This window comes from Takifugu flavidus, chromosome 8 (genome assembly GCF_003711565.1).
Source record: "Takifugu flavidus isolate HTHZ2018 chromosome 8, ASM371156v2, whole genome shotgun sequence".
Classification (NCBI taxonomy): Eukaryota; Metazoa; Chordata; class Actinopteri; order Tetraodontiformes; family Tetraodontidae; genus Takifugu; species Takifugu flavidus.
In genome coordinates, this window is record NC_079527.1 from 13,241,329 (window position 1) to 13,255,679 (window position 14,351).

The 14,351-nt window shown below is 45.4% G+C and overlaps 2 protein-coding genes and 1 long non-coding RNA gene across 6 annotated transcripts in view; 2 read left to right on the forward strand and 1 right to left on the reverse strand.

Moving 5' to 3' along the window:
* Window positions 1-97: 97 nt before the first annotated feature.
* On the forward strand, window positions 98-1,031 carry LOC130530698 (uncharacterized). Its single transcript, XR_008951901.1, has 3 exons — window positions 98-403; window positions 493-519; window positions 609-1,031. It is a non-coding gene; the product is annotated as an uncharacterized LOC130530698 (long non-coding RNA).
* A 1,115-nt stretch (window positions 1,032-2,146) lies between these two features.
* Window positions 2,147-7,784, reverse strand: dnajc11a (DnaJ (Hsp40) homolog, subfamily C, member 11a). Of its 4 annotated transcripts, none has more exons than XM_057042124.1 (16): window positions 7,625-7,784; window positions 6,786-6,915; window positions 6,604-6,677; window positions 6,329-6,430; window positions 6,087-6,215; window positions 5,877-5,999; window positions 5,684-5,757; window positions 5,422-5,611; window positions 5,255-5,340; window positions 4,978-5,094; window positions 4,116-4,271; window positions 3,922-3,991; window positions 3,661-3,718; window positions 2,837-2,979; window positions 2,634-2,763; window positions 2,147-2,530 (listed from the first exon to the last, which is right to left on the reverse strand). In XM_057042124.1, exons 1-16 carry the CDS (start codon window positions 7,694-7,696, stop codon window positions 2,505-2,507), a joined length of 1,680 nt encoding a protein of 559 aa, XP_056898104.1. In that variant the 5' UTR covers window positions 7,697-7,784; the 3' UTR covers window positions 2,147-2,504. The 4 variants fall into 4 exon arrangements, 3 of the variants coding, with proteins under 3 accessions (XP_056898104.1, XP_056898105.1, XP_056898106.1); XM_057042125.1 differs by having other exon boundaries at window positions 7,394-7,632; XR_008951900.1 differs by lacking the exon at window positions 3,661-3,718.
* Window positions 7,785-9,003: 1,219 nt separating this feature from the next.
* camta1a (calmodulin binding transcription activator 1a) overlaps window positions 9,004-14,351 on the forward strand; it is a 223,643-nt gene continuing 218,295 nt past the window's right edge. Inside the window, 2 exon segments of the mRNA XM_057042122.1 lie at window positions 9,004-9,285; window positions 13,017-13,118. Coding sequence (XP_056898102.1) covers window positions 9,261-9,285; window positions 13,017-13,118 — 127 coding nt within the window. The 5' untranslated portion in view covers window positions 9,004-9,260.

Genomic DNA, 14,351 nt, shown 5'->3' on the forward strand with positions numbered 1-14,351 from the left:
TGATTTTATACTTTACATCAGTTACACTCTAATTCGAGTTTGTCAAGTTTGAGGTTACTCCAGTTATGTTTAAATTAACAACCTTAACACCAAATCCCCAACATTTCCAGTTTTCGTTTCGTTTTCACCCGCTTATCCGGGTCGTGGGGGCAGCAGCTTCAGGAGGGATGCCCAGACAGCCCTCTAAAGGGAGGTGTCCGGAAGGCATTCTTCCACAGTAAGAAGGAAAAACTATGATAAAAACATCAAGGTTCCTCATCAGTTGCCATAGTGAGTCTGTTCAGCACTGCATACTTTTAGCGAAGGAACATTGTTTGCATTTCATTGTAAATGAAAGACAACCCATAATGAAACAACCTTTGCATTGAAAGTAAAGAGAAAACTGAAAGAGCTGCTGTTAAAGGTAATTCCCCAATCCTTGCACACGATTGATCAAACACCCTTGAGCAAGTTCATATTTGAATCTCAAATCTCCTCTCACTTGTTCTACAGTTCAGGAGGAGTCACGTGGAATTGCTGGTAAAATTACCTTTAATTCTGTAAAGTGTTGATAACGTGTTGAACTGTTTTTGTAGCTGTGGTTAACAGTGTTTTGTTGGTATGTGTAGGTGTCCCGTTGCCCTGGAAACCACCACACACAGCAATGTAACAAAGGTTACAGCAGATCTGTTTGGAAAAGCCCCTTTGAGTAATCAGCAGATTTCACACCAAGGACAGAAGGGGCTTTTCCAAAAACTACAGCCATAAATAAAGAGGCAGAGGACAGGACTGTAACTACTACAGTGATTTGAAAACATTCTATCCTTTTATTACAGTTTGTATTTTTACAGGTCAGGGGCAACCCTGTGTGACGCCGGCTTCTGTTGTCAGAAAAACGGCGCAATTGTTGCAATAAAACGGGTGAATTGTGTATCTAACATATGACTTTTCCAATATTTCAAATCTAAATTGGCTTCTGGTGTGAATAAAAAGGTGACATAAAATCTACATTCGCTGCGGTCCTGAGGCGCGGCGAAGTGCCCGAGACGTGAGTTATTGCTCTCATTTTTGCTGCTGTGCAATCATTTCACCACGTACAAATGTCCCCGGATCCATATCGCCTTTAAACAATCCAGACTTTGAATGTTATTGATCATCTGGTTTGACTGGGAGTCGGCTACAATCAATCACCAAAGCCTTTAGACGGGATTTATAGAAAATGAATGATTAAAAATTAGTTGGCTTTAATGAAGGAATTGTGAAAAATCAATGGGAACAATCGGGCCTCAACTCTGCTTTCTGTATTTACACACACTAAAACAATCATTAGCCTTCGCCTGCTTCTATTTATAGTAACCTGAGAGCTCATCTCAGCCCAAACAAGAAATATGTTCCTTAATCCTGTTTGTTTCTTTGCTTCTTTTCCTTCCCGAGTGCTATAAAACACTCGGGATCCACTGTGACCTGTGCAAAATGCTGGATAATTAACGCTGAGCCGAGGTTGTTTACATCCATCTGCTGGTTGTTAGCGGGATTATTAAAAAAAAAAGAAAGAATGCTGGATGGATTGAAGTGGAGAACGTGATGGGAGTTTTAGGGACAGAAGGAAGAACACATTAAATTTTGGTGCGGGTCCAGGAATTTAATTTGAAGGGGGCTGCTGGGCTTTGGCACAGACGTGTTCTCCTGAGTGCTATTCAGGCTTTATAGTTTTACCACCTCATCTTTGTATGGCTTTTACTCGTCAATATTTCACATTTATATTAAACATCGTCAACCTGGTCAATTATCAGATTTGTTCAACTGTGTTTTTATGCCCCCACAAAGAGGCTTTGCAGAGCCCGAGGGATTATTTTAAACTAGGCATACATGAAAAAAGCATATTTGGTGACCAAATACCTCAAAAATGCTCTAAAGTGTCTAAATTTTGAGATCATTTTCATTTTCCTGGGATGAAAATCAGTAGCCAACTCTGTTTTCTGCCCACAGCTACCGTTTAGTAACCGAGTTCTTAAATAACAACAGCGTTTAGATCCTTGAGACAACCGTTATAACTACATTGATTGATCTGTGATTCACACATTCATAACGCGTAAATGTTCACGACAGAATAATCTCAAACTTTAACTGAAACTAACCCCCCCCCCTCGGTCAGAGTTCAAAGTGGTTTAGCAACACGACTGATTTTAATTACATGACAAAAACACAGAGATGCATTCATGTCATCACTTCAGGCACTGCAGTTTGTGTACAACACGGTACAGATCATAAATTACACGCCATACCATAATAGACACCGAGAATCACCAGGAGATCATCAAGCCGCAGCCGTGTCCATCGATACTGAATCATCGTGGATCCAGTCTCACCTTTTTAACTCTGCATATTTAAATGGATTCAAACACAAAAGGGAGAAAGCACAATAACTGAGTAACAAGTTTAATGTGTCGTATCTAAAAGTGGCTCCTGGATCTTCTGTCCAACAGCTTCGAGATGCGTGCATCTTTATGGTCGCGGAGGAGCTCCTATGTGTCTGCATCGATCCTGTGAGCTGCATGTTGGGAAACAACAAGAACCAAACTTAGTTACGCCACAGATGCAGGCAGGTGCATTCTTCTCCCCGAGGACGCTGCTGTGTGACACCCCAGGCTTACACTGCTTTGGTATCCTGAGGGGTTCTGTGTCTCCAGACACCACCTGATGCATGACTCCACGGAACTGATACAGCACCTTCAGGCTCTTCTCCTCCCCCACGCAGGGGTCGTAGAATCCTGGGAGTCCTGACTGAAAGGAGGAGCCGCCGTCAGACAGCCGGACCGGAACATCGGGCAGAACGGTGACGTCGTGCCTTTCTTACCTTTGTGGCCTCGGTGAGGATGAGTTTAGAGTCTTTTACCAGACACTGCAGCGGCACCGTCACATCAATGACCTTTGCCCTCTCGTGCCTTCTGCTGTTGTCCGTCACAAATTTGCCGTACCAGGCGTTGAGGATGATGAGGCCTGGTTTAAAACGGCGGCGTTAAAAAACAGTATGAAGCAACCAAAACCAAACATAATACTGTGTTATTTTAATGCCTTTCAAGATGCCACATCATTTTTTTTAATTGGGCTGAAGCAACTCCAGCATGCCGAATTTATTTACAGCTATATTAATATAAAAAAAGGACAGCACATTCATTTTAATTGCTACATAAACAACATCCCCTTTATGGAATGGCGATTAAGTAAAGAACAACAGCTGCGTGTGTAATTACACACACACAGCTATTAACTGCTGCTTTATACGTGCAACTTTAGGGCACCGGTGATGACAGTAGGACCAAAGCAACCCTAGAGTGACAGATGTCACGGACCAATAATCTCAAGATAACTCCCCGGATGAAAGAGGGCCCCGTCTGCTGCGCTTATCCCAACTAATTAAACAGAATCATTTATCACTGCCGAAAACAGGAGGTGGAAATCCACTAAACTCTAATTCCTCCAAGTTTCACGAGCTACTTAATAAGATCTTTTAATATACAATAGACTAATCCAGAAGACAAAAACGGTCTATGCTCCATCTCAGAAATAACAGGACTCAAAGCCTTCAATCTACAACCCACGGCAAACAAACAGTTGGGCAACCTGCTTTAAAAACATTATTCTCAGATTAGCCTGTCGCTAAACTGCTTCTGATCTTACCCATTCTAGCCTCCTCGGCTTCAATAATCCTGCGCACAGACTCCTGCATGAGCAAGACCTTTGGAGATGAAAAGGCCCAGAGAGGAAGGAAGAGAGAACCGGTGAGTTTTTACATCGTGTGGATTATTGGGATTTCATTACGACTTAGCGTCTTATCTCCTCCTATCTCAGCCCCTTCACCGACGACCCCCGAATCTCTTCATTTAATGCTCAACCCTCATGTAGGGCTGATTTGAACACGTAAGCAAGTCAAATGCTCACAGATGCTTCTGCCTCCTGCTTCTTCTTGGCAATGTTTGAGGCTGCGCTCTCCCGCCGCTTCTCCAGGTCTCTGTTGAATTCCAAGATAAATGAAGCAATAAAACAACCTCCTAAAGTCACAATAACATGCTTGATGTGGCTCCCAACTATGACTCAGGTCTTACAACAACAAGTGAGTGCAAAAACTGTCTTACTCTTCCTTCTGCGCTCGCATGTAGGGCTGAATAACGAGCCGCTGGATGGCGAGGTAGAAGACCAGCGGTCCAACTGTAGCGTAAAATATGGCGCTCGGCAGGAGCTGGTCAGTGAGGTGAACGGGGAAGAAATACGTCTGGCTGGCTCTGTTCAGCCTGCAAATAAAGTTGGTTTCATTGCTGATATCTAAAAGGCCATTTGGGAGAATTCTAAAGAAGATTTGTGCCCGATTTTAAAGATAATTATGTACAGAATAACAGCCTGGGTGTCTAATGGCGTCCTGTTTCCTCTGATGCTTTGAAAGATCTGAGTATTTTAAGGTCTTCGGTCTTAGAATGCAACAAAATAACATTACATAGACAGGAAAGGTTAAAATTACATTACAGATTACAGAGAAAAGCTCACAAACGATCTCAGGATATTTTGGTTATGGGTGAGGTAACTATGGAAACAGGAAATATTAACATCAGGATCAAATATTAACACTTAATTATTAACTGCAGCCCAATAAAATATTTGATGGGAAAGTGATCAGTGTGTTAACAATGTTGTTGCGTTGTAACACCGAGACAAATTTATGCTTCTTGCTGTACATGAAAACAAATAAACACATACTTTAAAAGCTGCCGCGTAAACGTAAGACATCAGGATGTCATTAAACTGCATTTCACATGGTAAAAAGTACTTTACAGCCAGTAAAAGACTGGGAACTTAATTACACTGCCATTAATTTGGTTTTCAAAGTAAAGAATTTATCGTATCAGAGTGGCCGAGAGGACGGCTCCCTTAATGACGGCGGTGATGCCACGGCAGCAGCGTGCCAGAAGAGCCTGGCACCTACTCCACAAATCCACCACTTACTTGATCTTGAGGGAGACGCCTTGGGGTACTCCCACACTAACGGTAGCTCCCAGGGTGCTGTGTCGACTGATCTTCCTCTCAGCTCCGTACTCCACCACGGTGCCAAAGAAACCTGATCTGCAACCAGGGAAAAAAGCAAAGTCACTTCCACTTCACACGAATAGGCAGAAATATGGTGGATGTGACTGTTTTTGCTGCTCTAATAGCAACGTGTTGCAAATCAAAGACAGAAAATAAACATAGAATTCTACCCTCCTCCTTTTATTTGAGGACATACTTTACTGAGCCCTTAATCTTTGTCTGGTCATCATCCTGGAACTTATACTGGTAGCTCATCATCACAAAAGTGTGAGGAAGGCCGAGCTGCAAATAAGAAAAGACAGAAAATGGCAATTTTAATGTCTTGGCAAAAAGGAAAATCAAATCGATCTGCTGGCTGCCAACCTGCACTGCAAAGGTGAAGTGGCTGCTCTTGGTGTCTCGGACTACGCTGGTGTTCATAGAGGACTGGATCCCCCAGCGCCACTGCAGATACCCCATGGTGTTCTTATCTAGGTGACGGGCCAGCACTGTGGTAAACCCAGGACGTACGCCCCGGGATGAAAACTGGAGTCCACACTGAGCCGTCACAAAGCTGATTCAGGAGAGAAAGAGGTTAAAGTCAGACCCAGAACAATGATGCCTTTTCTCTGCTTCCCACACCTACCATCGTGGCGTTAGATTTCGGAATATCTTCATTCCAAAGAGAGGTCCGTGTGTGTCTCCGGCGCCAAGCTCGACCTGTATTCACACATGTATGGATTCACACGTTAGGTTGTCGCTGCATGCGGTACCAGACAGCCAAAGTGAGTCTGAGACAGAGAAGGAGACACAATCAATAGATGCTGTAGCATTTATACCTCTCCCCAGCCATTAGCCGACGTGACCCTTCTCAAGGCTAGATTAATGGTGCCGCCTCCATTTCCATTGTGCGTTGACAAGGAACCAGACAAAATAGCTGTGTCTTTTGTGGTGAGAGGAGCCTTCAGTGACACGAACAGGAGCCGTTACCGTCCATCTCTGTACAACCCACACTTAAAAAAGTCAAGATGAATGAAGAGGAATATCACCTCTATGGATTGTGATATGTGCATCTTGTTGATTTCCAAATGGGGGACGCCACCTCCCACCATGTCTTCATAGTCTTCTTCATAGCGGTCAAAGAGATCTGTGGCATCAATCCCCACACTAATAGTTCCCTGCAAACAACAGGGTCAGCCATTTAGGTTCTGTCCATCGTTGACATGTGTAGAGCGCACCAGTGCCTTCCAATCAGTTCAGCGAGTCTAACATTAAGGTTCCCCAAATATACCTTTGGGTTGGTCCTTTGCTGTAGCCTTCTCTCCTCTCGCTCTTTCTGAAGACGCTCATACTCATCTCGAATCTCAGCGGGGGTTCTTTTTCTTTCCACAACCTGAAGGTAGAAGATATGGCATGAATACAAAGGAAATGGCTTCACAGGTGGCAGGAAAATACGTTGAAACAGGATTATATGCTATTTTAGAGTCTTTTTTAAGGGTGAAAAGTACTCTAAATCTGGGAGCACTATCAGAAATGAGTGGCCCTTGCGGTCCATAATATGTTTACCTCCCATCCATCGACATCGAGTCCTCGCTTGCCATAGATGTCATAGATTGCTCGGGCCTGTGGGTCACTTAGAACTAGAGAGAATAAGAACTGCTTCTTAAGACCTTGCAGGTGTACTGACAAAACCAATATATCGTGTTTTAAAAAATAATTTCATGTGATTAAAAGGGGAGTTTTCCAACCTTCATAAGCTTCATGTACGAGGTTAAAAAGCTGTTCTGCTTGGCGTTTTAGATCGGGGTCTCGATGTTTATCGGGGTGATACAGCATGCACAATCTCCTGTAAGCAACCTTCAGCTCATCCTGCGTTGCCTGAACATTTGATTGGAGAAAATTAAAAATCAGTAAAATTCTAAAGTACATGAAATACAAATGCATCAACTCTTCTGTGGAGGATGTACAGACAACCTAACTAGTTTACATGCTGGGTTTAACGTTCCAAACAGTAATTTGTAATTAGACAGGTATGAGGTATGACTGGAGGCAATAAACCAAGAGTTCATGTTTTAGAAAAGTTAATGATGGAATGAAAATAAAAACTTAAATTGCAGCACTTTTAGCCACCTTGATTACCATGTCGCAAGATGCATATCCAAACAGCCTTTTCTCTTTTACACGACATCTGGAAGGATCTGATCAACTAAACCTGAAGTAAAGTTGTAGCACTGGCTAGTTAGCGAAGTACACTGAGAAAGAGTTAACATTAAAACTGGAAAATAGTTGCCTGTTGGTTAGAACTGGCTGCAATTTTTAATCAAATTAACACCCGATACTGCATCTTTCGCCTCACCTCACTACGTCAGTTCGTTATGTTGTTATCTGGCGAACTTTTGTCATGACATGTCTCGGACTGCAGAAAAGTTCCCACAGAAACCAATGTCGAGGGTCACAAGCTAGCTACCTAGCTAGCATTACATGTGGTTATACAAACAACAATGAAATGTAAAGCAACCGCTGCTTACAAATCACCCTCTGCCTTCACCAACACTATCATCCAATAAACCATAGCTGTAAGTTATACCTCTCTTCTGACGTTTAGGAGGGAATAATAATCATCATTACGGATCTCATCATCGTCCAAGGGAGACGCCATATTTACTCCCCGGTCATCTTTTCTTCGTGCCGCTTAGGTCGCTCATTGATCGCGCTGTTGGTGATCTACCGCCCCCTAGTGTAGCGGATGAATACCCGATCAGATGGCGTTAAAATCCCTTGACAAGCAGGTCATTTCCTCACATATTGAGACTTACACCCAAAGTATAGTAAATATTTAGGTAGTAGTAACGCAAGGTTACGTAACAGTTGATCAATGCCTCTTGGCTCTGATCTTTGGACGATTAAAGGTTAAAATCCTTCCGAATTCCGGAACCAAATGTGTATCGTCTGTTCATCTGTTGGCCATTCATCATTTCCTGATAAATTCTTTTAAATCTTGTCATAACTTTTCAAGTTAGTTTGTTCAAAAATAGACTAACATTTTTACGAGGTTTATAATATATTAATTCTGTCCCTGTATCAGTACAATCTATTAAAAAAGCTACATTCTGTGAGGGATATTTTTATCAAGTTTGCGGCGATTAATAAAAACTGTAAACTGAATCAGTCAAACCAAATCAATGTATGAATCAATGAATCAATGAATCAATGAATCAATGAATGAATCAATCAATCAATCAATCGGAGTCCAGGCCTTCTGTGACGTTGCTCTCTGCTGTCTGCAGAGGAGCTGTCCTTTCAGCACCACCTCATATTGCAATTTTCTGCTGAGACATCGAACACTGTCCCCCAAGTTCCGCAGCTGACAAAAACAAGACATGGTGTATAGTTCGAATATTCTAATCATTGACAACATGCGACTCTCAAGATCACCATTGAATTATTATAGGCCTTTGTAACAGATAATTAAACTCGTCATTTATGCAGGCAAGCCAACCTTTTTTATAGCTGTTTCTGTTGAGAACCTGGGCTCCCACCAGCAGCCAACCCCCGAAGGTGCTGTTTGATCCATATCTTTTATATCCCACACAGCCTTGAGCATCATGGTGTAACCATCTGAAATGATTTAGCAAACTGGCATAGAGACGCTTGACTCTTGGCTTTAGCTCTTTTTGCACGTTATTCCCCAGACACCGAGTGAAAAAATGACGTGAAATTAAAAAAAAAAAACCCAACAAAAACCAAACAACATATGTGTTTGTTGTCCAATATGTCAAGAGGCGACACAGCTCCGAAAAACACGGTCGCCAACCATTCCTCCACACCACCACCACGGTAATAACCACAGAGGAAACTACCTCGGATGATAATAACCACCCTTCCACCGCGTCGTCGCCACCTCTATAACGTGTGCGCGGTTCGGACGCTGCACAAACACTTACTTTGCAAAAGAAAACAACGCCCGTGTTGCTTTAAATTGCCTTCATGCACACACACACAGGGAAAAAAACGCCACCGCTCGGTGTCAAGGTGAGCGGGGATGTGCGTGTTTTGTGCGTGAGCCTCTCTGTCAGTCACCGCCTCGCAGCCAATAGTAAGTTCGCCTCGCTCGGACCGACTCGCCGCCCGCTCCGTCACTCCCTCCTCGTGCTGTCCTCGCCGTGCACGCGCGTGGTACCCACGGTCGTGAGGAGGAGGAGGATGTTGCGCGTGAAGGGGAAATGGCTGCCGAAAACAAGCCGGAAGGTAAGAGAAATATAATGGGATTAATTTTATTAGTTTGGCCGTTGTGAGTTTCCCCGCCGGAACAGCCGCAACTCCGCGCAGAGATGCCGCCCGCGCGGAGAAACCCTGCGTAGGAAAGGGCTCGGAAATTTTCCTCCGAATAGGAGGCTAAAACGTGGAGACATCACCTAGCCAGCTAATATTAGCTTGCTTTTTTAGCCAGCTACTACTCTCATCGTAGCCCACGTTTAAAAGCACGCCACGGGGAAACAGTCGGCGTGGCGAAAGTGCGCCGTGCACAGTTTAATCCGCTCGGAACCCGCGTCTTAGGACCCGCAAATCAAGTTGTTACGAACAAGTTAACGACAACATGTCTCCGGCATCTACTAACTTCTTCCCTCGTTACGCCGCTTTAAAACCCGGCGGCGTGCGCGTGGTAGTCCGCGTGTCAATCCGCTGTTTCCCGAAAGCATCCTAATACGGATCAGATCAGATCGCATTTATTTTTATGGAGCTTGTATTTTGTGGAGTTTTCTTCGGATTTCTTGGAGCGGGGGGAGGGGGGGGGGGGTAAGGGGTGGGGGGGGTCCTCTCAGTTGAAGCGCGACAATTTTTGTTTCGCATCCCGGCAGAAGTGACGTATTTTGTTGTTCTTATTGACAAACAAGGCGTCCAGCCAAACAATGCGCCCGCGTTTTGGGGGAGACGCGGCGCGTCCGCTCCACTTGGAGAGCCCCGGCGCACTTGACTCGAAATGCCATCACAGCAGAGGGATCGGGGGGGACGGAGGGGAGGATTTCCGCCAGCTTGCCCGTTAAAGTACTTTACACATACAGGACAGAACGATGCCACCCCCCCTTCTTTATTCGCAGCAGCTGCATAAGTTAAAATGAAATGCGGGAGGTTGGTTTTTTCTCTGCCTCTTAGTGGGAGATCAAATTCCATGTAGACGTCTGTTGTCATGCACTTGCGCTCCATGGAATATTTAGGTGAGTCATTAAAGAATGCATGCAGCCATGAGATCAACGCCACCAGCCTCCTTCTGCTAAGAGTGCTTGGTGATGCTGCCATGATTTGACAAGTAGGATGTTATGAGACAAACACGGACAATCAGATTGGGAAGACTTGAGCCTATTAGCCTCGTGTTCCTGTTTGATTAAGCTGTCTTGTCATTTCTCGCCATCCGTGTTTATGATGAGCAGAATCTGACGTGATCCTTGTGATCATTTACCCCCCCCCCCCGAAGAACCCTGTGATATTTTTATGTTTATTGATTTCTGTTGACCAAGGGGGAGCAAAACCACCACGCTGCACTTTGGAAACAGCTGTTTAATTTTACGGAGAGAGAGAAAGAGAAGATTTTTTGCATCTTTTTCTTCTTCTTCTCCTTCTTTTTTTGGTCCGGCAGTTTTTAAGCTGTTCAAACACATCTTGTTCCAGGCTGGGAAATTCAATAGACCTCTGTAAGAGGTTGGTGTCACTACCTTCAAACAGGAATTCTTTTTGATGTAGAATTACTTTAATGTTCCAAACAAGTGTAAACACATTTGCTCCGTCCGTGTGGGGAGAAATGATAAAAGAGAAGGAATTCAGTCGTTTGGATGTCAGTGTGCCAACCGCTATGGTGGCGGCCGCCAGGGGGCGGTATGGAGCCGCCCGCTGAGGATGAGGGGCCTGTCTGAGGCTGTGACAAATGATGAAGACATCTGGCGTCATGATAATAATGACGGCACTTGAGTGCATACGAATGCACCCGTATCTATAGCTGAATTTTGTAAATACCCCCCCCCCACCCTGGTTAAGCTGCAGCTCTTGCTCTCGCCTGGCGTGGAAGTCCCATCGCTGAGCAGGTTAAGTTATTTTCAGTCTCCTGCGAGGCCGGTCAGTGGCAAAGGGAGGAGGAGGAGGAGGAGCGAGACAGAACGCGTTCCCTTATACCTCTGCACAAATGTTGTCAACACCCAGGAACCTTGAAGCTTTTATTCTCCTGCTGCCACTCACCGTCTCCACTCCCGTGTCCAGTTTTTTCCAGGCTGTTAATTAATGTAGAACACGGCTTTTGATGCAAAACGCTCGCTTTGGTTTTAGTTGACAGCCACTTACACACCTGAACAGTGTTTACTGAGGAGGACGGCGGCTTTCTAGACGTTTTGGGAGTTTATTACCTGCAGTTGACAGCCGTCAGCACCATCCTGGGCTGGAAGACAAACAGGGAAGAGACGTCTGTGCAAACCACGCTTTCCTGTCTGAACCCGGGTCTTAGCTACATCCCTTCTGAGCTCTGTAAGCCTTTATTACCGCGTAGATCAACAAACACTTATATAAACATGAAATAGTTGTTTCACCACCAACTTATTCCACAGTCATTTCCATAATATAGCCAAGTATTTTTCTTTAGGAGCGTAAAAATTCATGAGTTTTTTTTGCTTTCTGCCGAGCGTAGCTTTCCTCCCCTCCGTGTTCCCGGGATCTACGTTCCATATGAAGCGAGGGGGGTGGGGGGTCCTGGCCGCCGTCCTCGGCAAGAAACAAACAAACGCGGCAGAAAGACCTCTCTTCAGAACAGGCCACGCTCCATTTAACCCGTCGTCCTCGGGGTATGCAGGCGGTTTGATCACTCTTAGATGTTTGGCAGGTCTTATGATGGCTGATAACAACCCAGGGTTTCATCCTGCGCGAGACCCGGGGGCCGTGACCCAGTCCCACTCAGTGGTGGGGAGTTTACGTCCTCAGGTATAACCCCGCTGATTGTCAGGGCCCTCTGGGGGTGTTTGCTTTTCACACAAAGCGCCGCACGTCTGTTACTTTAAGTACAAGACCTGGAGGGCTGTAAAAGCACAGGTTTGATGTATGACACTGCTCTGGATAAACCCGTGGCCGACGCTTTTATGAATCGCTCCAAACCAAAACGGACCAAAGTGCTGTGCTGAACCGGAAAAAAGCAACCCAAGTGATGTGTTTAACATTTGGTGATGAATGTTGATCCTGTCAGGGCTTTATGCAGACCCAGCACAAGCGCGCAGCCCATTTATGCTAATTTAAAGTTAGATAAATGGAAGGGATTTAACTGATGCTTAAAACAGGTGTGTTAAATAACCTACATAAATCTAATCTGTTTGAACGCCGTGACAGCGAAAACAATCAGCGGAGGTTAGTGCGCGCGCCAGGCCCGGGGTTCTGCACAAACCCACCGCGCTTTGATTTTAGTTTAAAAAGTTGCTAACTTAGAAAGGAGCTCGTGCACCGGTGTAAATATCCCCCTCCCTTCCAAAGAGGGAGGAGTTTAAGCTCCCGCCATGTCTCACGTCTCGCTCGTCCGCGCTGAATCGGGCCCTCCGTGATTTCTTCCTCCTTCCCACCATCCGTTTATCTGGATCTGCGAGGTAGATGGATGGGATACAGATCTGCTTTGTGGTCATTCCTAATGCCTGCCTGAAATAGACCTTTCCTGGCTGCTCTGCAGCGCGCCCAAGGTTTGATTCTATTGAGTCATACCGTTTCCATTGATACATAAAGAACAGCAGGAGAACAAACGCCAAAGTGAGGCAGCGCGGGTCCAAAAGGTCAACCTGAAACTGCTAATTCACTCACTGCGTTGCGCTAGCATTAGCATGGCGTCGTAACGAACAGCTCTTGTGTGTTAAATGTATGTTCTGTGTGGTTAATACTGCTCTGCCTGGGCGGTTTGCTTAGCTACCACTGGGATTATGCTTTTCCTCTATCTTCTCTACTTTTCTCTCTGCCCTCTGAAGGACTGAAGAAAGTTCGTAATCCGGATCGAATGTACAGATCAGCTGTGTGTTATGCCGGCCACGGTCCACCTAAGAGTATCAGTGATGACACAGAGACCAACAGTAAGATCCACTTATTCATACTGCATTGCTGCTCCTCCAGGCCGCTCGCCGGCCGATCTATTATTCATTCATCCATTCATTTATTTACTCCTTGATTTCATCCGTCCACGTGCACACTCCTCTCTAACCCCCCTCTTCTGTTTTTCCCCTCTGCTAACACAACATCGCCTCTGGCTGCTCCGTTGATTGAAGTGTCTCCTTTACGGGATCTCGCTGTCAATAGCTGAAGTGTTGCCGTTAACTACGAGTGATTGTTTCAGGTTGAGGCCAGGGGATCAGGACCTGAGCGGACCCTCGCAGAGGAGGCAGGCATCAATTATTGTCCCGCACGTGCATTTCCTGCTAGGGAGGGGTTAGCCATCCGAGTTAGCGACGGAGAATAAACATGCACTTTACGCAGCGCAACGATACCCTGTGATTTCTTTCTTTTCTCGCCTGAAATGGATGATATAACGCGTGTTTATACGTGTGCTCGGTGAGAACAAAGACAGCAGAACATCACAGCCGAGGTTTTTATGACTTGTAAAATCCAGCTTCAGCGGGAATCGCTCTGGTTCGCTGCACTTACAAGTCTGTGTACAAGTGCTATTTTCTGTCACAACCAAAACAAATCAGTCAGGAATATAGGCCTTGATTTGGATTGGGTGCCATTTCCCCTCCATTTCTCTGTCTCCCACCACCGACGGACGTGCCCCCGTGTTTCTCAGCCCAAACATTTGGGCCAGTCTCCCTTCAGCTGGAAGACTGTTGATCCAGACCCCAGACTGGCTGATAATTAAGTGTTTTCATGTACTGGGAGTCTTTTAGAGTCTTCCCTGTCACTAGAAGGGCTCCGCTGACCCACATTCCTTTTTAGATTTTTAAAATGTGCCTGCGCTGAGAGATTAAATAAACAGCAGGGAGCTGCTCGTGCAGACGCGTGGCGGCGAGATTGCAGCGGGGCCACCGCCGCCACCGCCGCCGCCGATAGACTTTGGCGTCACCCCCTCATGTGTGACAGCTGTGAATGACAACACGTTTTGCTGCTCTTGCCGTTTTCTCTCATGTTATTGCGCAGTATTACAGTATCCATGTCAGACACGCTGCTTTTAATGCGTTCAGCCTGGAGGTCTTTTCTTCTCCCCCCTCCCTTTCTTTCTGCCTCAGCAGGACGAGACGCGGCAGCACAAACAGGCAGGTAAACCACTGATCTGAGTAATCGGCTGAGTAATTTTGGGAGTGCTTATGACAGAA